Below are 25,606 nucleotides of genomic sequence, written 5' to 3'. Positions count from 1 at the left end.
TGCCCGTCCCCGGTGGCCGCAGGCCGGGAGGTGCTGGGTGCCGGGACGGGTGCGGAGGAGGGAGGAGGCAACTCCCAGGGGAGCAGAAATTTCTGCTTCGCTTTTCGGCTGACCAATACCCAGCAAACAACCCCAAACCCCCGTTTTCTGCCTTTCTAACAAGTCAGCTCCCTCGGGAGCGGGACCTGCCCCTGCAAAAACGCCCCCAAAGGCAGCGGGAGCTCGAGGGCTTTCCTGAGCAGCCCGGGGCAAAGCACGCCAGGCCTCAGTTCTCCCATCCCCGTCCTCCCCCGTCGCAGCACCTGGCCGCCCGCGAGCCCTCCTCCCGCAGCTGCAGGGTGCTTTCCCAACCGTGCATCAGCCCCCTCCATTAAAGCCGAATGCTAACCCCCCTTACAGCCCTCCTCGCCTTCAAGGCATCAGCTCCCAGCAGGAGCTCTCTTCCCCAGCACTGGAGGGATTTCTCCTGCACGAGCACCCAGCTCCTCACTGCTCCTCCTCTCCTCCCGGCAAGGTCCCCTCTGGGTGTCCTCCTCCATCCCAGCAGCGTCGGGGGCCAGGGAGCCGGGGCCATCTGCCCGGCCACCCGCGCCCCACGCCAGGAAGGTGCCGCTACCCCAGGCCAGACTCTTCCTGCAGAGGTTTTTGTTTGCATTTGCACCTTCTCCATCCCGGCAGGGCGCGGAGGAGGCAGGATTTAGGACGGTTGGGTAATGCGGGTTGAAAGGGACCTTGGGAAGTGGTTTAGGAGATTTGAAGCAGCTGGGCTGGTTTTGGGGAGCTGCCTGGGTGACGGCTGGGTGGACGCTCCCAGCCAAAAAGGGTTCCCACCCACCAAGGCCCCAAGACCCCGACTGCCCTCGCCTTGCAACCACGAAACGACACTGGACGCTTTGTCGACATAAGGTACCCTTTATTAAACATACTCTTAAAATCCAAAACATGCTCAAAGCAAAGTCGTAAGCAGCAATCTGGTTTCCTTCCTTAGATCCCTGACAGGCAGATCACTGGAACAAGGGCCCGTTGCCTTTCACCCCACGCTGCCAGCGCTGGCAGCTCCTGCCTGCCCCTCGTCCCTTCTGGGTGGCCGAGGACGGCGCTGGTGTCACTCACGCCAAAATCCCGTCTCTCCCATGCCACGGCGGAGGATGCTCATTTCTTTGCTCGCAGCACGCTGCATGGCCGCAGCCTCCTCCCAGCTCCTCTCCATCGCCGTGCGCTCGCCGGCAGCTGCAGTCCCTCCGAGCGAGCGGCGGGAGCCCGCACGCAGCCACCCGGGTCTGCAGCCACCCCGTGAGCTTGCTTGGCCGCTCCCGCAGCCTGGGGACACACAGCTCGGAGCAGCCGCAGAACCCTCCCGGTCACCTCCCGGGACCCTCCTGAGCAAGGACCTGCCTGTTCTGCCCTGCCCTGCCAGCAGCCACAAGCACCGTCGCAGCCCTACACCGTGGTGCCTGGCCAGGCCTGGAGCGCTCTCCTTGTCCCCGCTGAAACCAGGAGGACGGCTGGGCTTTGGCAGAGGAGCCACCCCTGGAGCATCAGCCTGGTTTTCCCTCCCCTGCCCGTGCCGGAGGCTTAGGGAACAGCCGGCCTCCCGCAGCCCCCCTGGTTTTCTCAGCTCAGCCTGACAGTGAACCCCCAAAGCTCTCCCTGTGCCCGGCACGGTGCTGCCGGCTCCTCGGGGCCGGGACACCCAAACCCGTGGGGTGCCCCACCGTGGCAGCGGGCAGCGCGTCCCCACGGGGGAGACGCAGCATGGCCCCAAACGGGGCGCAAGGCTCGCCCCCGCCACTCCAGCCCTCCCTGCTGTTCGCAGCGCCCATCCCACGGCGGGCTGGAGATGTCACCCCCCCATAAGCTCCCAGCCCTGGGTTCCCAGGGAGGAATCTGGGAGCTGTTGAGCTTACAGGAGCCATGGTGCTGGCCTGGAGGAGGAAGCAGCGGGGTGGCCAACACCAACCCCACCTCTGGCAGGACCCGCACCGGGGCCATGGAGCGAGCGGCTACCGCAGCCCCGGCTGTGAGCCAGGCAGAGAAAACACCCCCCAGCCCCAAGAAGAGCTTTAGCCTCCTTTAGGAGCCATGGCCATCAGCATAGCCCGTGCTCCGCCATGGGGACAGGCAGTGGGGACCTGCTCCCCACACGCACCCCACAGCCGCTGCGGGACGTTGCTTTCACTGAATGAACATCTCGGCCCTAAGGTAGCTCTGAAACGCAGTTCCCTCCTGCAAAGAGGAGGTGGCCTTTGCTACTGCATCTGTGTGACAAAACCAGGCGGGGAAAGGGGGGCTCAGCCTCCTGCACGGGCTGGCCCGGACAGCTCCAGAGCTCGCTGGATGGGGATGCTAGCTCTGACGCTCCTCAGAGTGGCTTCTGGCTGTCCCTGATGCTCTCGGGGTGCAGCCTGGCCACTGCCAGCGGCCCCATCAGGTCCCTGGGGTCGGTGGCTCATCCCTACCCCACTGGTGTCCCTGTGTGCCTGTCCCCAGGAACAAAACCCGCTCCTGCCATCAGCCCAGTGCTGGCCGGAGGCGGGGGACGGAGGGGCGGGGGGCACCCCCTGCTACAAAGTGCGATGGAGAGGGCAGGACAGGCGGGACAGGGAGTGACACTTTTGGCACTTGTTCCGGAGAGAGGGCACAGCCCCGAGCCCCGAGCTCACAGCGGGGCGGAAGACAGTGAGGTTAAATTAGTGATGCCCCGGGGGCTGGGGACCGGGGAGGGGGTACCAGGTCCCCTGCCCACCCCTGCCCCCCTGCTCCATCCCCTGGGGAAAAGCAACCTCGCGGGCCGCCCAGGAGCCCCCTTGTTGCCCAGGAGGAGAACGGAGGGAGGGGGAGCTGGGGGGCACCATCACCGCCAGTGCATTCATGGGGACATCCCGTGGCATGGGGACATCCCACAGCATGGCAGGGGCACGGGCCAGCAAACCTGGGGGGGCCGGCCCCCCATGAAGGTTACTGGCTCATGCACCGAGGATGCCAATACCAACACGTGCCCTGGGCACCCTCCTCCCATCGTCCCCCTCCAGCCACATCCCAGGACCCCCTTTGTGGGGTGACCCCATCCCATCTGCTCCGCGCACCGGAAGAGAGGAGCCCGGGGGCGCGAGATGGCCGGGGGCAGGAGGGGACCCCAGCCTGTCCCCGTCGGGGCAGGAGGACAGGAAGGTGCTGATGGGGGGGCTGTGAAGTGACGTGGCTCTGGGCCCCCCTCTGCACAGGGGGGCCGGGGAGGAGAAGTTGAGGTTACCGTCTTTTCTTTTGAAAATCAGTCCCGCTACAGCCGAGGGGTGGAGGTGGCGATGCCCACGGCGCCCGGACACCAGGATCCCTCTGGGTGGGCAGGGGGGTGCGTGCCCCCGCCGAGGCTGAGCGCTCAGACGGGCAGGGCGGCCGCCGCCTGCTCCAGGTCTCGGGTGCCGGGGGGGCGGCGGGGCCAGGGCACCTGCTGCAGCCGCACGTTGTTGTTGGCTGCCTCTGGGCCTGGGGGGAGAAAACGGGGGGTTAGGGGCTCCCAAAGCCCGCCGGCGCGCTCGGCTCATCTTTCCACGGAGGGTGCAATTTGGTGTCCCCAAATAACACCCACCTCCCCAGCCCCACGTTGGGTTTTGGCTGCAGCGAGGGCTGGTGAGAACCTGCACTTACCTCTCCGGGCCAGGGGAGCCCCTCAAACCCCCAATTCCTCGGAAATGCCGAGGGGCAGACGGGAAGCACCGCGCACCCAGGCTGGGTTTTAATAACCCAAATGGAAGGGGGCTGCCTCTGCCCCCCCGTGCCCAGCGAGAGGGCACATGCAGATGCCCCGTGGGGGCTGCAGGTTGGGCACTACGGGATGTCACCCTGGCCGGGACAGCGAGGGGACTGCCAGCGTTGCCGGGGCGAGGGGTGCCAACCCAGCGCCAACCCCCCCCGGGCGATGGGGCGCGAGGCGGGCACAGGCTCTGGGGGTCTCATACCTATTCCTCAATGTTAATGGGGCAGGAGTCCGGCACAGCGGCTGCGTGGCGGGAGAGACCAGAAGGCACATGGTGAAGGCGGGAGCGGCAGCGGCGCAGGGGCATGCACGCGAGTGAGCAAACGGGGCGACCGCGGGGGGCCGGGGGGGTCGCCGCCTGCCGACGGGTCTGGGACGGGGACGGGGAGCTGCCGCCGGGCACGGCGCGAGGGGGCCGTCATGCGTGGTGCCCGCCGGGGTTTCATGCCGAGGAGAACCGAGGGTGGGCATGCTTGCGGCGCGGGGGAGCCTGGTCCCCGCACGCCTCCTCTCCGGCTGCAGGCTCCTGGTTCAGGCAGCACCCTCCGGCCGGGGCAGGGCGACGGGCAGAGCTCGGGACCGGCCCGCCCGTGGCTTGCATCCCACCACCCACACGATCAGAGGCTACGTGGTGCCCTTAGGAAGGGGGTGCACCCCTAGAGCAGGGCGGCTGCTCCCACCAGCGAGGCGGGAGCCCTGTGCCCAGGGGCGGGGGCAGCTCCGGGCCGGGGGGTCCGTGCGAGGGCACCCCAAGGCCAAGGGCAAGCGCTGAGGCTTTGCCAGAGAGGGAGCAACAAAAACCTGCTGCCTGCTGATTTATGGGAGGTGACAGCTGCCGTTTCGACTGGCTTTTCATGGCGAGCTCAGGCTGGAGAGCGAGGCACGTTAGGTCTGCCGATCCCGGAGGGAACGGAGAATTAAACAGGACCACACACACACACACACACCTACACGCGCAACCGAAATCCCATTAAGAGCTTGACGTTGCCTAAGTCTCTGCAGCACTCTGGTGCAGAGACCCAGCTCAGCTCCGCGCACCCTTGGCAGGCTGCCGAGGAGCGGGGCTGGGGGCAGCGGGGCAGGGTCCGGCCCCACAGCAGGGACCCGGCCCCCTGCCCCCCCACCTCGTCTCCCCTTGGGCTGCAGGAGGGGCTCCCCACTGCCGTTAGCGGCCGTCAGACCTGCCCGGCACGGGCCGGCTCCCAAAGAGCGTCGCGGCGAAACCCAACCGGCTCGCCCGGCCCGCTGCGGTATCACTTACAGCTCAGATCATCCGCGGGTTTAAACCAGCCAAAGCCCTCGGGGAATTTCAGGTCTTCTACCACCTCCGACACAGCAGCTCCCCAACCCTCCCCACCTTGCCGCCAGCCTTTTTGGCAGGCACCTTCCCCCAGTTTCTCTTTCCAACGCTGCTTCTGCCACCCTGGCCCCGGCAGAGGCTGCGGCCGCAGCCAGAGGATGCTCTGAGCCCCGGGGCCAGCCCTGCAACCCGCTGCACGCCCCGGGGCTCCACGGGATCCACTCGAGGACATGAGTCTGCGGGTATTATTTAAACCTTGTGTCCTAAAATCACCGGGATGGGGCCTTTCGACTCCTCCTGGAGCCTTTTCCCACCAGACAGATCTGCAGAGATTTCACAACAGCGCTGGGGATTAGGAGTAAACCTTTCCACTTTGAGGAACCACATCCCACACCTTCACCCATTACAGAGAGGCCAAAAACCAACCCACGGGCCTGATCACGGCAAAACCTCCCCACGAGAGAAATGGGGGGAGGAATAAATAACAATAAATAATAATAATATCATCATCATCTCTGGTCAAGGTGATTTTCTTTCAAGCTTTCAAGAAAACAGCACCTGGCCCCAAAGTAAAAGTCCGCCCTGTTCTTGCCGGCCCCGTGGATGCGATTACATGCAAACCTGCAAGAAACCTCTGCCAAAAAGGACTTTTCCAGTGCATGCAAACCAGCCCTGCGGTTGCAATCCAGCACCACCAGTATTAAATAGTGCCTCGAATCGGGTCCGTCACAAACTGGCTGAGTCCCGATAGCGGGAGGCTGCCGACGGGGAGCAGACGGGGCCGGGGAAGGAAGGAGCTGCCCCGAGTCTAACGAACAAAACCAACGTTGCAAAACACCGACTGCAACCAGGAAACGACCGCCCGGCTGCTACAGCCCCGCGGTGGCTGCTCCCCTTCGCCGCCCTGGCCCCCGAGCTCTGCCCAGCACCCCGGGGCAATCCCCCTCCAACCCCTTTGGGGCAGAGCTCAGCACCCCTGCAGTCATTCCCTCCAGCCCCTCTGCCACCCCAAAGCGCCCGCTCTGCACCTCCTCTGCCCCCGGCGCGAGCGGCAGCCCCCCGCTTTTCCCAGCAAATGCCGAGGCCGGATCGCCCCTCTCATGCGGGCAGCAGCGCGGCTCCCTGCCGTGGGCTCCAAGCAGCGCAGCCGCCGGACGCACGGACAGACGTGGTGGCCAAAGGATGGAGAGCGCATCCGTGGCGGGGCTCGGCCAGATTCTGCACCCCAGCCCAGGACAGGGACGAAGCCATCGCAGTCCTTGCAGCAGAGCAAGAATTTGGCCCCGTGCTGGGGCCGTTCAGGCTGCAAAGCCTCCCCCCTTCCTCATCCTCCCCCGGCACAACCAGGGCAGGGCTGGCTTTGGCCGGTGCCGCGGCCAGGGGTGCTTTGCCAGGACCCCCAGCAAAGGCGGGGGGGTGCTGGGACACCCCCAGCCCCCTCCCCAGCCCCCCCGGCCGGCGGGGCTCAGCCGGCTGCTGCCGGAGGGCGGTGGAGGAGACACAGGGCATTTGTGGCAGGTGCCTCTTCCTCCCCAAGAGCCTCAGCCGAGTTTCTCCAGCGCAGAAACCGGCAGGATCAGGCGAGGCAGTGGGAGAGGAAGCTTTCCTGAAGGAGAAGGGGGGAAAGAAATGACTCTCCCCTCCTGGGGGGGGCTGAGCATCCACCCTCTCAGCTCTCCAGCACCCACTGCGGGTCTGGGACCTGCCACAAATTTAGCTGAAGGGGCAAGGCAGGGGCAGAGTTGCTTTCAGCTTGTCCACAAATGTATTGACGCAGACCTGGACCCTCGGAGGGCTTCGTCTCGGCTTTTTCCCCTCCTGTTCCCCCACCCCCCGGGCTGATGGAGAGGAGCCCGTGGTGCTGGGCAGGGTCCCCAGCCCGCTGCTGGCCCCTTGGCCCACACAGGGACCGGGGGTCACCAATACATTTGTCACCTTTGGGCAACTCTGGGCAGGGAGGGGACACAAGCGTGGGTTGAGAAAACCGTGTTGGCACAGAGCGAACATGAACTTTCACGCGGACGGAGGAGCCTGGGGGGGAGGAAGAAGAGAAAAAAGGGATGGAGAGAGGGCGAGAGGCAACGGGAGAACAGTGGAAGGAGGGTGGGAGAGAAAGCGTGAAGAAATGGGAAAGAGGGATGAGCTTCGGGGCTCTGCAGAAGGACAGCTAGACCTGACGTGCCCCATCTCCTCGGCCCCGGAGGAAGAGGAGGGGGAGGCAGGCAGCCCCTGCGGCAAGGCTGGAGCAGCTGTGGCTCACGTCCCGCCCCAAAATACCGCTGTGCCCACCACGAGTCTGGACCAGGCTACCGGCGTGCCACGCAACCGCCTTCACGGGGAGGGCTGGTGCCCCCCAGGGTGCCAGCAGCCCCCCGCCAAGGGAAAAAACCTCCCAGCGAAGCACGTCTGCGACCCCCCGGGGACATCCCGGTGGGGACAGGTCACCCTGAGCTACAGCTGCTGGGTGGTGACGTGCCTGGTGCTCAGCCCCGTGGTGGGACAGTGGCGGGGCGCAGCGAGGACAACCTGGTGGGGATGGTGGTGGTGGGGATGGTGATGATGGTGGTGGGAAAGGAGGGATGGACGCAAAGGGTTGGGGTGATGCAGGGAAGAGTGGAGCTGCCCCCCCCCCCAAGTTCATGTTCAGCAGACGGCCACTCACCAGGTAAGCAGGCCTCAGAGCACAGTTTATTGTCCAGCGCTTTCACGTGTGCGATGCCCAAGTCATTGTTATTGTCACACCTCAGACCGAGGAAAGCGCCTGTCCTCGGGCCTGGAAGGGAGTTAAGGCAGTTAACGCCGCGGCTCAGCACTGGGGCTTGCCGTTGCCTTTTTAGCGGCGGGGTGTGGGATTTCTGGGTCTGTTCCTCTCCCCTCCCCACCCTCTTTGAAAAAAAAAATAAATAAAAATGATGCATCTAGATGGGAGTGGGTGAAGAGTGGACAATAACACCTGGGCACGGTCCGAGCTGCTCCTTTCCTTGCACCGGCCGCATCGGAGGGCAGCGAAACAGCGACGATGCGGCAATGGGCACCGGCACGCGTGAACCTGCTGCCCCACCGCCTGCCCGGGGTTCAACCAAACCTTCCCCCCGGCACGGCCGAGTGGTCCCCGGTCGGTAGAGCGGGGCCGCGGTGGCACCCGTCCCCTCCCGCTGGAGCCTCTCCGGCACCATCAGTGCGTGCGCGAGAGCCGCGGGGATGCCGGGAGGCAGCGACTGGATGCGTGGGGCAAAAGAAGCCGTAGCCAAGCTTTGCAGGGGGGATGGAGGCTTTCGGGGCTGAGGGAAGTAACTCTGCTTCTTAGCATCACCTGTACGAGAGATCAGCCCCCAGGCTGTTACCTGCATCCATCAGATGCAGCGACCAAACCTCAGGAGGGACGCTCCCAAAGAAGCCAGTAGCCCCGCTGAGAACGGGCACAGGACCGTGTCCTAAGGAGAAAGGCTGTCCTGCTCCCAGAGTTGTAGGGATGCCCATGGATGTCCACCACAGCCACCAGTTGCTCCCCAGTTGTCATATTTGAGTCTCCCCATCAGCAAGAGCCTCCCCGCAGGGCAGAGGCCACGTTTTGGGGATGGGTGTTCCTGCTTTCCAGCTTGGCTGAGTGTCCAGGTTGGACGGGGGAAGAGTTTTCGTAAAGTTTTGCTAACCAGAGACTTGCAACCACGGGAGGGGGCACAGCGGGGGCCTCCCTATCACCCAAAAGAAATCCCAGGCGGCTGGTGGCCAACGGCATGGGGGTGACCGCATCTTTCCTTGGCTATTTGAACGCATAGGAGAGGCGAGAGGAGCCCTCGCTGCGCGTGTCTTGGCTTGCAAAGGCACACTGAAGACAGGCCAAAAAAAAATTAGGAAAGCATCCCAAAGGGAACAGTTTTGCAGCCCCTTCCTACGGGAAGCAGCCCAGACAGGGGTCCCTAAGGGGCAGGCTTTGAGAGAGGTGAGGAAAGACCTTCTTGGCGAGGGAAAAAACACGGAGAAGCCTCTTTCCCACTTGGCCTGTTGGAAACGCCGTCGGATCCTGCACACCAGCTGTCGCCTGCTCCGTGCCCCACACTGCGCTTGCCAGGGTCCCTACGGCCAGCCGGCTTCCCCTGACCCACTGGTGTTCAACCCACCCATGGGTGGCCCCGCTGTGACCGATGCTTTCCCAGCCCCGGTGCCCACAGAGGCACCCAGGGCTCTCCCGGTTGGCAGCCAGCATGCAGGGGAGCTGGAGATGGCACAGCATCTGCCACTCGCTCGGCTGCCCACTGGTGACACTGAACCGAAAGCAGGGGGACAACAACAACCCAGGGCCTTTTACCGTCTTCCTGCGTGGGAGAGGAGTCCTCGTCCTCCAGCACGTCGTTGCCCTGCGGCACAGGCAAGAGGCAGTGAGCGTTAGGTGCCCCATGCACCCCGACACCGTGCCGGGGCTGTCCCCGCGGCCCTTTGGGGGAACACCCCTGGCCCTGGGGGTGTCCATGGACCAGGAAGGTGAGCCCGGATGGGGGACAGCCCCACCACCCCATCCGTCCCCAGGGCGGCCCCTTCCCCATCCCAGCCCCGACTTCCCCCTCCGCTGGCAGCTGGAGCCGGGCACATCTGAGGTCCCCGCGCCGTGCCGGGCGGCACCGCGGCTCCCAGCCCCGCACGGGGCGGTTACGGTTACCTCGGCATCGCGCTCCTCAGCCGAGATGCTGACGAAGTTTATATCCGGGGACTCCACAGGCGTTGACTGCGGGAAGAAAGTGGGAAAGATGGAAGGAAAAAAAAAAAAAAAAAAGTCTGGTGCCAGTGGGTTTGGAGGAGAGTTGCATCCCATGGGGAAGCTCTTCAGCCTGGGGGTGATGGGTGCCATCAACAGACCCCCCAGCGCCTACCTCTGCGTCGGAGGCTGTGGCGCTGGCAGCTGCGGGGAGCACGTCCCCCTCCTCCTCCTCCGTGCCGGGAGCGATGTAGGAGCCGGACATGGAGGACACGGTGTCAGTGCTGAGCTGGGAGTGCTGGCTCTGGGAGGAGGCCATGGACATGACGGACTGAGCCAGGCTGCTGCTGACGGGCTCTGGGGGAGAGCGGGGGCTGAGCGGGGCCGCCGGACCCCCCCAGCACACCCGTGCGAGTCGCGGCACAGCACCGGCTAGTTAGAAACAGGGCTAACGAGGAGGAGCGGGGCACGGAGCAAGGACCTGCTGCACACCACGGAGGTGTGATGGGTGGAAAGCTGCCAGCAGCGGGTCCCCGGGGCTTGCAGCCCCCCGACTCTGGGTCGATGGGCTGATAAAGCAGGGGCGATTGGTGCCCCCATGCCCCCCATCTCCAGGTCTATGGGTGACAAAGCAGAGGTGACACCCCAGGGCTTCATGCAACGTCCATGGCAGGGTAGGAAGGGGCCATGCAAACCCCCTCCGCGTCCCCCCGCAGCGGGACGGACCCACAACCACGATCCCACTCTCCTGCCTTGCCAACACCTGTGAGCCCAGCCGTGCCGCACCTTCTGGGGACGAGATGGTGGAGGAGAGGGGGGTCCCGGTGCAGGAGGACTGGTCGATGGCTCCTGACGACGACAGGGTGAGGTTTTCACTCTCTGGTGTCGCGCCGCATTCCTGGAAGAAGAGAGCGTGGGGAGGACGGAATGGGATATTTGGCAGGGATGGATCCGTCTCCCCTGGGGATCCTTATGGATGGAGGAAGAGCCAGGAGGGGCAAACCCCAGCCAGACCCTCTGGTCCCAAACCGCCCCTGAACCTGCCACCCCCCTGTGCCTCGGCTGGTCACCAGTGCGTTTCGGAGGGTGCTCACCTCCTCGCGCCGGGCAGGGGATCTCCTCCTGGAGACCCTCAGCTCCGACTCGGTGCACGACTTCTCGTCCTCCTCTTCGGGCAGGATGGAGGAGTTCTGCGAGATGGACCTGCGCGGGGTGGGGGCAAAGCAGAGGGCTTCACCCCTGCCCGCAGCCCCCAGACCCCCCTGAGCCCCCCCAGCCCACCCCGGTACTCACTTGGAGAGGCTCTTCTTCAGCTTGAGCCCCGGGGGGCCGCAGTCGGGGAGGCGCTCGAGGGGCGAGAGGGCCCGCAGGGTGGGCAGGGGGCCGTCGCCGTAGGAGGGCAGGGTCCCCGCGCCCGGGGGGTCCCCCAGCGCGCGCAGCGGCAGGGCGGCCGGCGAGGGCGTCAGCGGCCCGTTGAGGGCCTCCAGCAGCGACACCACCTCGTAGCCCGGGGGGATGTTCTCCGAGGACTGGGGAGAGAGGGGAGATGGGGTGAAGGGCCCCCCTGGGCTGTTTTGCTGCCCACTGCCCCCACTGGGATCGAGATGCCCCGGGGAAAAGCCAAAACCCAGAGAACAGACAAACTCCTGCACAAATGAAAGCCCCAAATCCATGATCTTTCTACCCAACCAAAAGCCCTTTTTTTGCAATATCGACCTCGCATTTTTTGCAAGATCAATTTACATTAAAGAAATAAACCCTGGCCCCGGGAAACATGTGCATCCCCAAACCGCCCTGGCCCCAGCACCGGCTGGGCCAGGCTCGGCTGGGCACTGACCGAGTGCTCCTCGGAGTCGGAGGTCTGCGAGGCGATGATGGGGTTGAAGCTGGTGGGCGAGAGGGGACCCAGCTTTTTCCTCATGGCTCGGATTTGAAGCAAGGCTCGGAAAGCTGCGGCAGCGGGGACGAAGGGTGGGGTGAAAACCAGGTGCTGAAAGGAGACCCCCCCAAAATGCCACCCCATTTCCCAGCAGGGGCATCCCCACATGGCATCGCTGCATGTGGGGCTGGAGGGACCCCAAAACCTGAGGATGGGAGATGCCAGAAGCCTCCCAGAGATGCCAGCCACCCCCCCGGAGATACCACCCCCCCCCGGCCCTTACGCAGCCTGCAGATGGGGCAGTTGTTGGCCTGGTAGCGCAGGGTGTCGGCGCAGGTGTTGCAGAGGCAGAGGTGGCGGCAGGGCAGGATGAGGGTGTCGCGGACGTCCGAGAGGCAGACGACGCACTCAGCGCTGTTATCGCTCACCTCGTCCTCAGCCACCTACCCCGCGGGAGAGACGGGAGCCGCTTGGCATTGGGGTCCCCAACCCGCACAGCACGAGGGTGGGTGCCCTAAAACACCGGCTGGGTGCCCCGAGAGCTTGCTGCGGGGTCCTGCCTGTGTCCCCGGGCTGCCTGCTCTTGACATACAACTCTGGGACCTTATCCCTCCCCTCCCGGAGGCTGGGAGATGGGGCTGGAGCCATCAGGCACCCCATGGAGGGATGCGTCCTTCACCCCAACTTATATATATATATATATTCTACATATTTATATATAAATAAATCAGAGGGGGAGGCACGTGCCACATTCCGAGCCCCATGGTGCCCTCCTAAGCCAGCAAGATCCAGCCACTGAGCTCCCAAGGGACCACAAAGGACGGAGGAAAAAGGCTCAACCCTTCATCTTTCTGCCTCCGGCAGCTTCGATGCCAACACACCACACCTGCACCGCCCCGGGAAGCTCCATGTTGTGCTGCCAGCTCTTGCCCCGTGCCTGTGTTAGCTGCTGGACCTGTGCTAGGGGAACGGGAGAGGGGATGAGGGAAGACCCATGGGACGCAGGCTGCGAGATGGAGGTGCGTACCTTGGAGTCCTGCGTGTTGTACTTGTTCTCGATGCCGTAGATCTCCTGCAGGAGGTAGCTCACACCATCCACCTGCAACCCCGCGGGGAAGGGGTGAGGAGCGAAGACAGAGCTCCCCCAGCTGCCGAGGCTCCCGGCCCCCTCCTCGGGCCAGCCCTCCTCCCCGCGACGTCCCCACTTGACACTGCCGGTGGTCCCCAAGCTCCCTGGCAGGCAGGGGCAGGGCAGGGGCAGGCTGCTGCCCCCCCGGGGGTTTGCTGCTCCCCGAAAGCCCCTCGCCGCCTTCCTTCCCAGGGGTGCGCAGGGCAGGAGCTGCCGCCCCCCGCGGGGACACCCGGACACTCACCACTTGCTTCTGCTTGAGGGGCTTCACGCAGAAGGTGCCGTCGCTGTGCTGGAGGGAGGAGAGCACACGGGTGGGCACTGGGGCTGAGCACCCCAGGGACCGCCATGCTCGAGCACCCACGGGACCGCCGTGCTCGAGCACCCACCCGCCCCGTAGCTGTCGCCGCTCCCACCCAGCCCATTTTGCAGCAATTCTGTTTTTCCCCGCCACCCCGGTACCAGGCAGGCATGGGATGTCACACACATCGCAAGGCTGGAGACTTGCTGGAGCAAGGAAGATGGAGTTGAGACCAAATGCCTCAAAAGTGGGTGCTTAAAATCAAGGATTTGGGGGATATTCCCAGAACTGCAGAAGCAGCACCAGCCCGAGCCCTGCGGGGTTTCTGCAGGCTCTCGCACCCAGTGGGCAAGGGGGCAGGAGGCGGAGGATAGCCCCAGCTTGGCCCTTACCTTCTCAAAGGTGGCCAGCAGCACGTGGCAGTGGCCGGTGTGCTCTGCAAGACACAAAGGGACGGCAGGGCTCAGGGGACAGCCAGGGCTGCGGCGGCAGCAAGAAGCCGGAGGCTCTGCCTGGTCGGTGCAAGGGCTGGCACCGCGGTGCCAGCAGCCGGGCAAGCCCAGCCCAGCGAGGAACCCCCTCCTCACCTTCTCCTTCATCCACCACCGCGTGCACCACCATGGGGTACACCTCCCGGTCCAGGTCGAAGCCCAGCTGGAGAGAGACAGGAGGAGAGGCTTGGTGAGATGGAGCAGCGATGGAGGCTTCATCCTGCATCCGTAACCGTACCCGACCCCGCGGTCGATGCCGCGGTCCGGTGGGACCCACCTCCTCCTCGCTCCACTCGGAGGGGTCGACGGTGTGGGAGGGCACGCAGAACTGCTGGCACACCCCCCGCTTGTAGTGCACGGTCTCCGACTGCAGGCTGTTGTCCCTGGGGATGTAGCTGTCCCATGGAGAGAAGACAGAGTCAGGGGCACCGCGCGTGTCCCCGCGCTCCTCCGGTCCCCTGGCTTGCGAGGATGCCAGGAAGACGGGAGAGAGGGGGGTCCCTGCTCCCCTCCCCTCCTGAATGCCTCTTGGGGCTGGGACAAGCAGCCCTAAAGAACTAAAGTAATCCATGGAGCTAAAATAACCCCAGGGCAGCCAACATGGGACAGGAGGGGACAGGGACAACCCCGCAGCCAAGCTGGTGGGGACTGGGAGGGGCAATGATTTCCCCTGGTCTCAGCTCTGACCTGGAGGTAACAAGAGGCAGCAGGATGGGACAGGGAGGAAGGTGGCGGGGGCTGGCAGGGACCTGGCAGGGGCACCGGGGGGAGGCGAGGAACCCCCCTCCAGCCTCGGCACCGCCGGCAGCCGCCTCCTGCCCCGAGGAGGGGGGACGCTCCGGGGAGGAGAGGCTCCATCTCCATCAGCAGAGCCCCACACCCTGGCCGGGGACACACCGGGCCTGGGGGGGCACAGGCCAGGCTGGGGGGGGCACAGGCCAGGCTGGGGCTTCTCACCTCGCCACCCCGTTGTGAAACTCCTCGCTCGCCTGGTAGTAGATGGTTATGGCCACGCGGGCATCTGTGTCGAAGGTGAACTCCACGTTGTAGTGCACCTTGGCTTTGCTGACTTCTTCCCCCGGGGTCTTCACCTCCTCCGAGCACCTGGCGAGCACAGAGGGCGCAGGAGATGGGCACCCCTCAGGGAGGGCTCGGGGTGCCCCAGGACTGTCCCCCCAGCAGAGATGGCTCCCCGCGGCACCGATGGCCCCAAAAGAGGGCAGCCCCCTCCATCAGGGGAAACTGAGGCACACCGGGAGGGCCCGGCATGCCCAAGGTCAAGCTTGCAGACTGGGAAGCACCGCAGGCAGGTTTCAGCCGTAATCCCGAATCTCCCGGCCCAGCTGCAATCCCCAGCCTCCCTCCAACAAAGCCTTTGGAAGGTGGGGGAGGAAGAAAAAGCAAAGCATTTCAAAGGCAGCACTAAGCTCCTTTAATCCCGCGGTGGAGCCAGCGCAGCTGGTGCCTGCATGCGGGAAGCTCACCCGTGCCGGGAGGGGAAGGGGCGCATTTAGACACCAGTGTCTCATCCCCTCTACCCACCCGTGCCGAAATGAGAGCATCCCCGTGCTCAGCATCCCCTGGGAGCATCCAGTCAGCCCCTTCCCGCCCCGTGGCTCACGGCCGCGGGGTGCCCGGCCCCATCTCCCCGCCGCAGGACTCACTTGACGAGGCGCAGGGTGTCCTTGCGGATGTTGATTAAGCTCCTGAGGGTCTTCACGGGTTCCTGAGGAGGTGGAGCAGCATAAGGGAACTAGGACGAGAGAGACACCGGTGAAGGCAGACACACGTGGGGGGTTACAGCGGCTGCGGACCTTGTCCCCGGACCCCCCAGTGACCCAGCCCCGACCCGACACCCCGTAGGCAGGGACCCAGGGTGGCCTGCGCATCCTGATGGGTGCCGAGCACCCACAGCTCCTGCTGGCACTTGGGTACCAGAAGCGTGATGATGGGAACATTCCCCCTGCAAAGAGCAAGCCCAAAACCCCTTGCAGGGGACAGTTTCACGGGGGGGGGAGGGGCACGCAGAGAGGGGCTGTTCCTTGTCCCTTCGGCTGGAGGGGACGCGGGGCACGGGGCAGGCGGGCGGCTGCTGGTGTATTTTTAGGCTGCTGATGCAGCGCAGAGCTGCTGGATGAGGCTGGGCAGGGGGAAGCCAAAGCTCCTTCCCTGCCTGCCAGCCAAGGAACGGACACAAGCATCCCTGTTTTCTCCCAAGGATGGATGGGATTTGGGTGGCGGGGTCTGTGCCAGCCCTGGAGCGGGGAGCCAACGGGGCGGCCGGGCAGGACCAGGCAGGCAGCAGCGCTACGAGGGAGAGGTGTCGCGCCAGCCTCCAAGGTGGCCTTGTCCTTCCTGGTCCCTCCTGTCCACCTGCGCAGGGGCTACAGGGCTTGCTGGGGAGAGGGGACATGGTGGCAGCCGGAGGACACCTTCTCCTTGGCACTGCAGCCACCCAAGGGAGACCGAGGGCACCGGGGAAGGGATGCAGGACTCGTCTCCCCCCTCTCCATCTCCCGGGTAGGCTGAGCCCCAGGAAGGGATCAGCCCCCCGGGGGAACGACACAAACACGGAGAGACAGAGGCTTACGCCGGGATTAACGCCCATCTCGCTGGCAGGCTGTCACCGCATGCCAGGGGACGGCCAGAGCCAGGAGGGCAGCAGGTGCCATCGTGGATGGCAGATGCTCACAAGAGCCAAAGGGCTCAGTGGCTGCCTTGGGAGAGGGACCAGTAGCCAAGCCAGGCTGCCTGGGTCCTGTCGTCCCCGCACGCTGCCCCCAGCCCGCAGCGGGGCTCAGGGACAGCGAGGCTCCTGCTGCACCCCGGCACCCAGGGGACAAGACGGCTTGCAGATGGCACTTGGGGATGCCCCGCAGGCAGCCCGGTGCCCGATTCCCATGTCCCTGGCGCCCTCGCGTGGGAAAGCCATCGTCACCTCCCCTGTCCCCAAAGCCTTGCAGAGCAGGACAGGCTCGCACAACCGCCCTGGCTGGGGACCCATGCAGGGCTCAGCAGGACGGGATGGGACGGGCAGCTGGCAGGAGCAGGCAGCGCAGGCAGAGGCCTGCCCCATCCCTCCTCCAGCAGCTGGGCATCCCCCACCGCGTCCCACCACCCCACAGCTCCGGTCCCACGGCACGGAAAGGCCGGGTGAAGCCTGGGCTGGGCCCAGCGCAGACGCTGGCAGGGGCGCTTTGAGGCTGAATCCATGGCACCTTGCAATGGCCGCCCCCTCCCTCCCCTCCGGGAGGGGAAAAGGGCGGCTGTCATTAATCTGGCGGTAATGAGCTTTGTAACGAGTCACCAGCACTAACCGGGCACCCGCAGAATTGCCCCTTACAGCTGGAACGGAGCAAGGGAGAAAAGGCCTCCGGGCTGGAGCTGAGCCACGTCACGACATGCCGTGCCATGTCACGATACATCCTCTGCTATTCAAATTAATGAAGCAATCCAATCTTGCCCATTTGCACCTTGCCCAGCCGAGCCATGCCCAAACCAGCCCGCGGTAAGTGGCGAAGCTCACCCTGGCAGGGAGGGCACCCATGGGTGCGAGCCCCCTCCCGCCGCAGCGCCCAGGGGTGGGCGGCGGAGGAGGAAGCAGGCAGCGGGTGCCCCGGTGCAGGGCCGTTGGGCTGGGAAGGATGGGGAAGCACCGCAGGCAAATTTCTTGCTGCAGAAACCGCTTTGCCCTCGCCGTTGGGCCATTTCACACCCACGTGTGGGCTCTTTTTTGGGGGGGTTGTTTTTTTTTTTAATGAAATTTTGCAAGGCAGATTTGCACATCCGAAAGGGGCTGTTTAAAGGACTTTTTGCACCTCCTCAATTTAAATCAAGCTGAAAAACAACAGGAAAAAGCCTCACTGCAACCGTTACCCATTTAAAAACGCTGTCCATGCCTCTATAGCGACATTTGGTCCAGACCGGCTTCTGATAAAGCAAAAAAAAAAAAAAAAAACTCAAAAATATTTCTTGGGGTTTTTCTACAAGCAGACCCAGGCTGGTTTGCGTGGGCCGTGAAACCCAGCAGCACGTTTCAACAGTCCCCGGCTTCCCCGGAACGCCCCGTGCTCCCTGGGTGCCCCAAGCAGCTTCTCCGCTCCTCGGCCCCTGCAGAGGTGTCCCAGCACGGCGGCAGCTGCTTAAACCTGCAACGCCCTTCCCAGCCCCTTGGGAACCAGTCCCGAGCTGGAAAATCCAGATTATCCCGTATCGGCGGAGGGGAGAGTCTGCACAGCCTCTGGGTGCCCTGCGCATCCCCGCGGCAGCGGCGCTGAGCCAAGGTGCTCAGCTCAGAGAGGACTCGGGACACAATTTCTTTCCTAAGACCTCCTGGCCCTCGACACCCAAGGAACCCAAAATAAATCCCCCTCCAAGAAGCACTGGCCATCTCCGACGTTTCCAGCCAGCTCTCGCAGCAGGCCAGAACACGAAAGCATCGCAGCCAAGAAGCAGCAGGAGAGGTCTCGGAGGTGGCATCAGAGATGCTCAGTGATACCTGGACACAGGCTTGGGCCAGAAACAACACGGGTCCTCGCCAACCCCTCCCTGAGCCCCCAAACTGGCCCGAGCCGAGAGCCCAGCCCCAAAGCGCCCCCCGCTCCCCGGGCAGATGAGACCTCGGTCACAGCGCTGCAGCCCAGGGCCATCAGTAATTAAGCCGGAGCAATGTAATTTAGTTTGCAACGCTATATTAATTCTTTCTGCTGTTTCCAAGCTGTTCCTTTACCTTCCCCGCTGCTCCTGCTGTCGGGGTGTCTGACTCAGGAACTGCTCGCTGGGCAGTTTAGAGGCTTTTACTGTAATCGAGAGGATTTCTCGGTGCTCGCTGCTGGAGAGAGGACCCGAGTGCTGACTTTTCATTTTCTGGGGAAGGGCAGAGGATGGAGAGAAAGGCGCTGGCTTTGCCCACCCAGCGCTTGCGGGTTTTGGGGGTTGCTCCTGCCCTTGGCTCTAGCGGGACCCCCGCTCCGGCACAGCCCGTGGCCGGGCGCTGAAGGACCATACGAGGCTGCCAAAACGCTGCCAAAGCCGATTTCAAGGAGCAAGCACAAACCGGTATGGCAGCAGCCTCGCCGGCCCCGGCACAGCACAGGCAGCATTCGAGAGCAGGGCTGCTGGCACCAGGCAAGCTTATCTCGACTCAATAGAAAGGCTTCGGTGCCTTTTAATTCCTCACCTTGAATTTTTTTTTTACCTGACCCCCCCACTGCTCCAGCCGATGCTGGCAAGCCGCCCCACTGCGATGCTCCCGGAGGGGTGGGGGACGTTACCCTCATGGCTGCAACCCCCTGTGGGGACGGCCCCGCTCTCATTTTCTCCTTCCCCAAAGTCAGCGAGCAGAAAAAAACATCTCCGGGACCGTGGGGTCCAGGGACCTCCCCTGCAGCCGGGTTTCCCCGTGCCCTGGGACCAGCTGGAGCCAGCAGCACCCAGCACCGCAAAACCCATCAGCACTGCCCACAGCCCCCACCAAGCCCTTTTTTTATTATTATTTTTTTTTCCCTTTTTTGGCTAGAGCTTGGGGAATACTTTCGCCTCCTCCTGTCCAAGCTGCTCTACCCCACGCCAGGCCTGCCCCGCTCCCAGCGTATCCCCCACCCCGTGCCGCCCAGGCTGGGAGATGGCTCCCGGCTGGGCTGGGAAAAGCAAGAGGAAAAGCAGCTCTTGGAGAGGGAGCGAGAAAGAAGGAGCTGGGCTAAGTCAGCCCACCACCCCTCACCATCTTCTCCACCAGCTGATGTTTTTAAGCTGGCGGGTTCGTGCACGCAAGCAGCCCTCATGGGCTGGAAAATACGTGCAGGTCTGATGATCCGCAAGACGGGTACTGCACCGAGCGGCACCCAAAGGCAGAGGTCACACAATCGCCCGGTGTGTTCCCAACACTTGCAAACCTATTCGCCCATCGCAACTCAAGTTTGGCGGTGAGGCGAGAGATACAGCAGTAACGTTACGTTGCTGTGGAGCGCGTGGACGGGGGCCGACAGGCTGAGAGGGGACCCAGGTCAGTCCCCGATGGAGGGCAGGCTGCAGCAAGTAGCCAACCCTCATATTAGACATCAGAGAATCCACTCGGGCCACCCCCGGCGTGCTTGGGGTGGCTCTGCCCTTGGGGGTGACAGCCAGCAGCCTTACGCCGTGCACCCCCACGACACACACAGTCACCACCGTTTTGGGAAGGGGCACACCCGGGCCCCGCGTCCCCCCGGCCCCGCGTCCCCAGTGCCCACCACCACGGGCCGGTTCCCCAGGAAGTTGAGGTCGCTGTTCTCGCCGAAGAGGTAACCCTCGGGGTGCGTGGAGTCGAACTTCTCGCCACCCATGATGAAGTGGTTGGCAAAGTAGCTCCCTGGAAAGAAAACACAGAGAGCGCCTGAGTGGAAGGGGAGGACGGGCTTCAACCAGGCGACGGAGCCACGCGAAGCCGCACGAAGCCACTGAAGCGATGGCTCAGAGCTGGCTTCGTCCCCAAGGTCACCTCGCTGGGAGCCGTTCGGGTTGAACTCTCGCGCTGCCAGCCCCCAACCAGGCAGAGGCGAAGGGGGAGCTGGCCACGACGCGACCCTTCGGGGCTGCCTGCCTGCCTTGCCCTGCCCTCTCCCTGCCTGCATCCCCCCGCTGCCAGCAATCCTGTCCCTGCCCGGCCACTGCGATGGCCGAAGCCCGGGCAGAGAGCGCCGGGATGGGTGGAGGCTGGTGCTGGGGTCCAGCCCCACGGCAGCCCCCGGCTCGGCAGCTGCTCCATCCAGCGGGATTTAGCAGGAGCAGATTCGCACCCCGGGGCTTCGGCTGCCTCCCTCCCCGAGCGCAATGCCTGCTCCCCTTTCCCTGCCCAGGAAATCCCTGCGAGCCCCAGCCCAGCCTGAGCCACCCAAGGTCACCCCAACCTTCAACCATCCCCGCGCTGGCAGGGGCGGCCAAATCCCGGTCTGCGAGCGGGAAGGGGAGATGGCTCCCGGGGTGGCAGAGCAGCGCTAATCCTTCCCGTAAACACCAGCTAATTTCCCGAGGAGGCAGGAGAGGCAGCCATCACAGCCTGCCCTGCCAGAGCACCACACCTCCCAAAGCCTGGGAGCCCCGGGCTGGCTCCTGCACCCTCACGGATGGCAGCGGGCCAGGCACGCAGCCCTCAAAACAGGCTGGGTTCCTGCCCAAAGCCCGGCGTCGCAGACCCCGTGTGCCATTCGAGGCAGCATGTCCACAGCCAGGCACCGGCTCACATTTGCTGTGGTCGCTGCCAGGAAGGTGGGCAAAACACAACTGAACGGAGTTCTGTCAGTTCTCAGCCTGCAGCCATCCCTAGGAAGAGCTCACTTGCAGGAGGGGTGATTTTGGGGGCCTGTAGACCCTCCAGAAGGTCAGCAACCCCCCTGAAAAGTGATCCACGTTGCCCTGATGAACGCCGGGCAATGACCGATATCCCTTCTTCCCTCACAGGGTAAAGCACGGAGCCGAGCCACCGGCATGTCCCGTCCCCTGCGCTGGGAGCAGCCCCCAGGTCAGGCACCTCTAACTAGAAGAGAGATCGTCCTCCCAGCCCCGCCAGGAGCCGACTGGTGCCTGCTCCTTGTCCGTGAGATCCGGGCTGCGGCTGCCGGGGGAGCGCACACCGCGGCACAGGACCCGGCCGGGGCCCGAGGGCCAGGACCTCTCCGAGGTGGGAAGAAGAAGGGAAAGGGGGAGGCGAACAGGGATGGTGTGGGGCGAGCAGAAGCACCAGGAGTTCAGGAGAGGCCAGGGATGGAGGACAGACACAGCATCCTGTGTCCCGCCAGCCGTGGGGATGGGGTCCAGCTTGCCAAAGCCCCAAACCCAACAGCAGAGAGCCAACGCAGATCCCCTGGAGACACCCCGAAACGAAAGCTTTGGGGTCCGCAGATCAAAGGAGCTCAAGCCTGAGCCGCAGCTCTGCTTGTGGGGACCCAAGTCAGAGGTTGTCACTTCCAGCAGATGCGGCGACTGCCCAGGGCTGGATCAGGCCTTAATACTGCATTTAAAAACCAAAACGGAGCCCAAAGCCCGAGGGGAGGAGGAGAGGGGATCTAACGCCGGGGCAGGAGGGATGAGCGGGGCCGCACGGCTTCACCCGAAGGCCCCGTGGCCCAGGGGTGCCCGGATGCAGCGCGCCTGTTAGCAAACATCGACCATCAATTATTGATGCCTGCTGCTTTCTGGTCCCATTTTCCACGTACATAATTTATAGGCAGCTCCCCGGGGAAGGACACGGCCACGTGGAAAAAAAAAAAAAAAAAAAAAAACCCAAGAGCAAAGTGTCTTCGGAGCTCTCTGCAGCGGCACGGCTGGGGGAGAACGGGGCCGTCTGGAGCTTTTCCTGGCACCGACTTGGGGCGAGAGCACGAGGTGGAAAAAAATTATATTTAAACCTACAGAAAAGCTTCCCCAGCACTGGGGGAAAGCTGGAAAATGGAGCACAGGCTCTCTGCGATGGCCCCAGCTGTGGTTTGGTGGGTGCTGGGGGCTCCCATAGGATGGGCAGAGGAGGCGAGGACCACGCTGCTGTCACCCAGTCTCCCTGCCAGGGGTTGGGAACACCCTTGGGTGCTGCAGGCTCCCAGCACACCCTGTGCATGGCCCAGGGGCTTCAGCTCCCCCTTTGCATGGACAGCACCGGCCCCACGCGCCCTCCCAGGGCAGGTCCCCCAAAACCTTGCCATTAAACAAGGGCCTGGAGTCGTGCCGGGCTCTGCCAGGGAAGCATCGGCACAGGAAAGCCCCGGGCATCGGCAGGAGCCCCGCCGGGGCCGGTGACCCTGTGGGCACGGCTGGATGACAGAGGAAGAAAGCACCTTTCCAGCCACAGCCACCTTATTACCAGCTAATTATAAACCCTTAACCGACGCCTGCCCCTGGGGAAGGAAAGCCCGTCAAGGACAGTCCTATCGCCAAGGGAAAGCCGGGCTTTAATGAGAGCTTAGACTTCAGAGGCCCGGTGAGCATGCGGGAAGGGCTGAACAGAGTGGCTGCTGGAAAGGAGGAATAAACCAAAATTGCCCCGTGTTCCTGGCAAACAAAGCGTCTCCTGCGTGCCTGCCAGCACCGTCACACGGGATGTATCCGGCACCAGCCGGTGCCGATGACGCCATTGACCCCTTTTCTCCATGAGCACCAGGGATGGCACCTTAGGCGGGGCCGGCGGGATGCCCCGAGACCGGCGAGGACCCCGTGGGCGCAGACCCCAGTGCGTGCTGTGGCCCTGCCTGTGGCCCTGGCACACGGTGGCACACGTCACACGTTGTCCCCCAAGCCATTGCTGCCCTGCTGGGATCTGGCTCAGCTCTGATTATGCAGCCCCCGGCTCTCAAACGTCGGAGCCTGGATGTTTCGGCAGGGTCACAGCCCAGCTCTCCAAAGCGGCTAAAATAGAAAAGCTCGTTTTCAGCCCATCCGCGTGCTCCCGGTGAGGGAAGCGCCGAGTTTTGCACAGCCTGCGGTCACCCCAGCCGGGTGGCCATGGCTCGGCCCTGGCGCAGGGACGCCCTGCAGCAGCGGGTGCCAGCATGGGGTGCTGCGACGGGCACGGCGCCGCCGGGGTGAAGCCCAGGCTGGTTAAAAGGCACCGGGTGCTTCTGCCCCGGGGCAACCCATCGCCGCCCGGCGAGCTGGCGCACCGCACACTGCGGCTTATTTAATTCAGCGCTATAAAGTGGGCGGCCAGAGGCGAAGCCAAACCCCAGCCACGGCTCCCTGTGCCACGGCAGTGCCACCACCGCGGGGCTGTGCCCCCCGGGACTGGGGTGTCACTGGCTGGTTAACCCTTTCACGCCTGTTCCCAGCCAGGGCCCTGCTGACGGTCCCCCCTCCCGTGTGCCGGGGGGGAGCTTGGTGCCCGCAGCCCCCGCTTGCTCTCCCTCCCATCGCCTTTGCCAGCGCAAGGTCAGAGCCACTGAAGTAAATCCCAGCCTTTGCTTCAAAATACTGGCTTGACTAATCCCATTTGCACCCTGCCTGGAGGGGATGGGAACCCCGGGATGGGAAGGGGAGATGCTTTACTGGGACAAGAGGTGGCTGCACTGGCCATCCCGAGCGAGCCTGCGGCCGAGCAGCCAAAGCCACGTCCACAGAGAGAGGGGAATGCCCTGGGGTCCCGTGAGATCCCCCCCAGGGCCACGTTTCCAAAGCCAGTGGCTGTTTCCAGGCGGCATTCGAGGCGAGAAAACCACCACCGCCACAGAGGAATGGGCTCTGCTGCCCGGCACGTCCTCCCCTGCCTCCCTCCCGGCTGCCGGCAGCGCTGAAGGCAAATCCCCTCTTGGATTAAAAGCAAACCAGCCGTAATCTGCCACAGTCACCAGCCTGCAATCGTCCCCGTGCAGACGGCCATGTCACCTGGGCACCAGGACCGTCCCCCGCCGCTCTGCCCCGGCCCCTCGGTGGGACCGGCCCAGCTGAGCACACCTGAAAGCCCCGGGTTCTCCCTGAAAGCCGGAGTTAAGCATCGGCCTGGTGTCCTCTGCCAGCTGAGATGAGTTTGAAGTGCTCAGCTGGGTGCACTTGCTCCCCCCGAGCCGGGCACTGGGCTGGCACCCTCCACCTTCGTGCCCAGATATTTCAAGAGCCCCTAAACAAGAAGCAGTCCCAAGACAAAACCCCTTAGTGCCCGGAGCCGCGGCCCCTGCAGAGAGCAAACCCACGGGTGGGGGGGTCCAGCGTCAGCTGGCATCAAGGTGACAAAGGCCTTGAAACGGCGTAGAAGGGGGAGCTGGGGGAGCCCCGCGGGGGGATCGTCCATCTCCACCCCGCTCAACCCCGCCGCCGCAGGTGTGCCAGCCAGCTGGGCAACCGATGGCAGATGAAAATGAAAAATAAAAAAAAGCCAAGCACAGCTCCTCAGGACAAGAGCAGGGTTTGCGTTGGCTATAATTCTTCCTAAGGACGTCTTTATTTGTAATTAGCGAGCAATTTGTCACAGCGCTAACGATCCAAGCATTCACCTTATCCTATTAACTACCAAAATAGTTACCTATTAATAATATTCAGTGCCGCAAGGATCCCGTGGCAATCCCCGCGCGCGGGCCCGGTGCTCCCGGGCATCATCCGCCGACAGCGGCATTTTTGCGGCTCTGAAGCGCTGCCCACCCCAGGGCCGGGCTCCACCACCTCGCCCCCGGCCCGGACCCCCCGCCACCCGCTCGGCCCGGCCCTTTGCAGGGAAAACCGAGGCCCCGAGGGGAGGGACGGATTTTCCAAGGTCACGCACAAGGTTTGAGCCAGGGCCGGCTCCGGGAGCGGGAGAGACATCACCGCCGAGCCTTGAGGCTGGGCGAGGAGCTGGGGACGGCGAAGTCTCCCCCCGGCAGAAGCCGGGGTGCTGCTCCGGGGCAGGGCCCTGGGAAGGAGGGACCCCCTCCAATCCCTCCCACCCCAGCCTCCCTCATCCTCCCGGGAATTTAAACCCAGGCTTTTCCCGAGCTGCCAGCACCGGAGCGACCAGCTATAAAAAGAGCTCCAGCCCTGCCAGCCCGGCGCCGCAGACCACAGATACAAATAATAACGATAATAATAATATCATTGAAGTCGCATCAACTCAGCCAAGTTTGGGAGCCGGGTTCGGCTGGCAAAGGGGCACCCGGAGAGGGGGCACCCCGGGGGGCACCCAGCCCTGCCGCACCGCAGGGAGCCGGGGTGCCCAGCGCCAGACCTGGAATTTTTAGGGTGCTCCCCCCCCAGCTGCGTGCGCCCAGGGGTGCGCGGGGGCAACCCCGACCGGAGCAGGGGCAACCCCGACCGGAGCAGGGTCGTGCCCGCTCCCCGCCCCGCTCCCCCCCCCCGCGCAGCGGCGGCACCGGGACGCGGGACCCCCCCCCCTCCCGGGGGGCTCACCGGATTTCGGGGGGTATCTGTAGACGGAATTGGCGGGGATATCCACTTCCTCCACCCCTGCGTTTTGCCGGCTGGTCAGAGCCCCCATGGCCGGGCCGGGGCTCAGCGGGCGGGGTGCGGCGGGCTGCCCTCCCGCCCGGGGCCGGGAGCGGGGCCGGGAGCGGGAGCGGGGCCGGGGCTGGCGGCGGCCCCCGCCCGCAGCATCCCCCGCGCTG

The 25,606-nt window shown here is 64.3% G+C and overlaps 1 protein-coding gene across 5 annotated transcripts; it reads right to left on the bottom strand.

The window, feature by feature from the left end:
- Nucleotides 1-898: 898 nt before the first annotated feature.
- On the bottom strand, nucleotides 899-25,606 carry RNF157 (ring finger protein 157). 5 transcript variants are annotated; one of them, XM_087750974.1, is made up of 20 exons: nucleotides 25,392-25,606; nucleotides 19,781-19,899; nucleotides 15,215-15,303; nucleotides 14,508-14,654; nucleotides 13,828-13,945; nucleotides 13,647-13,713; nucleotides 13,452-13,495; nucleotides 13,003-13,050; nucleotides 12,657-12,728; nucleotides 11,913-12,072; nucleotides 11,588-11,700; nucleotides 11,044-11,279; nucleotides 10,845-10,953; nucleotides 10,537-10,648; nucleotides 9,926-10,107; nucleotides 9,715-9,780; nucleotides 9,367-9,415; nucleotides 7,720-7,830; nucleotides 3,960-4,000; nucleotides 3,353-3,486 (listed from the first exon to the last, which is right to left on the bottom strand). In XM_087750974.1, the coding sequence occupies exons 1-19, from the start codon at nucleotides 25,477-25,479 to the stop codon at nucleotides 3,960-3,962; spliced, it is 1,971 nt and encodes a 656-aa protein (XP_087607100.1). In that variant the 5' UTR covers nucleotides 25,480-25,606; the 3' UTR covers nucleotides 3,353-3,486. The 5 variants fall into 5 exon arrangements, with proteins under 5 accessions (XP_087607098.1, XP_087607099.1, XP_087607101.1 ...); XM_087750972.1 differs by lacking the exon at nucleotides 3,960-4,000 and having other exon boundaries at nucleotides 899-3,486; XM_087750973.1 differs by lacking the exon at nucleotides 3,960-4,000 and having other exon boundaries at nucleotides 899-3,486; nucleotides 15,215-15,276.

Source organism: Nipponia nippon, unplaced genomic scaffold (genome assembly GCF_047370975.1).
Source record: "Nipponia nippon isolate SJK-2023a ecotype South Korea unplaced genomic scaffold, ASM4737097v1 scaffold_14, whole genome shotgun sequence".
Taxonomy (NCBI): domain Eukaryota; kingdom Metazoa; phylum Chordata; class Aves; order Pelecaniformes; family Threskiornithidae; genus Nipponia; species Nipponia nippon.
The sequence above is the reverse complement of the archived record's forward strand: the minus strand, read 5'-3'. Positions and strand labels throughout refer to the sequence as shown.

What these genes read in the sequence shown, in the direction of transcription:
- RNF157 (XM_087750972.1), bottom strand. Translation starts at nt 25,479, where the DNA reads ATGGGGGCTCTGACCAGCCGGCAAAACGCAGGGGTGGAGGAAGTGGAT. An exon ending in CCCTCAAGCAGAAGCAAGTG is followed by an intron (nt 12,729 to 13,002) that starts GTGAGTGTCCGG and finishes GCGGGGTTGCAG; the next exon opens with GTGGATGGTGTGAGCTACCT. An exon ending in CCACAGCCTCCGACGCAGAG is followed by an intron (nt 9,781 to 9,925) that starts GTAGGCGCTGGG and finishes TTCTTCCCGCAG; the next exon opens with TCAACGCCTGTGGAGTCCCC.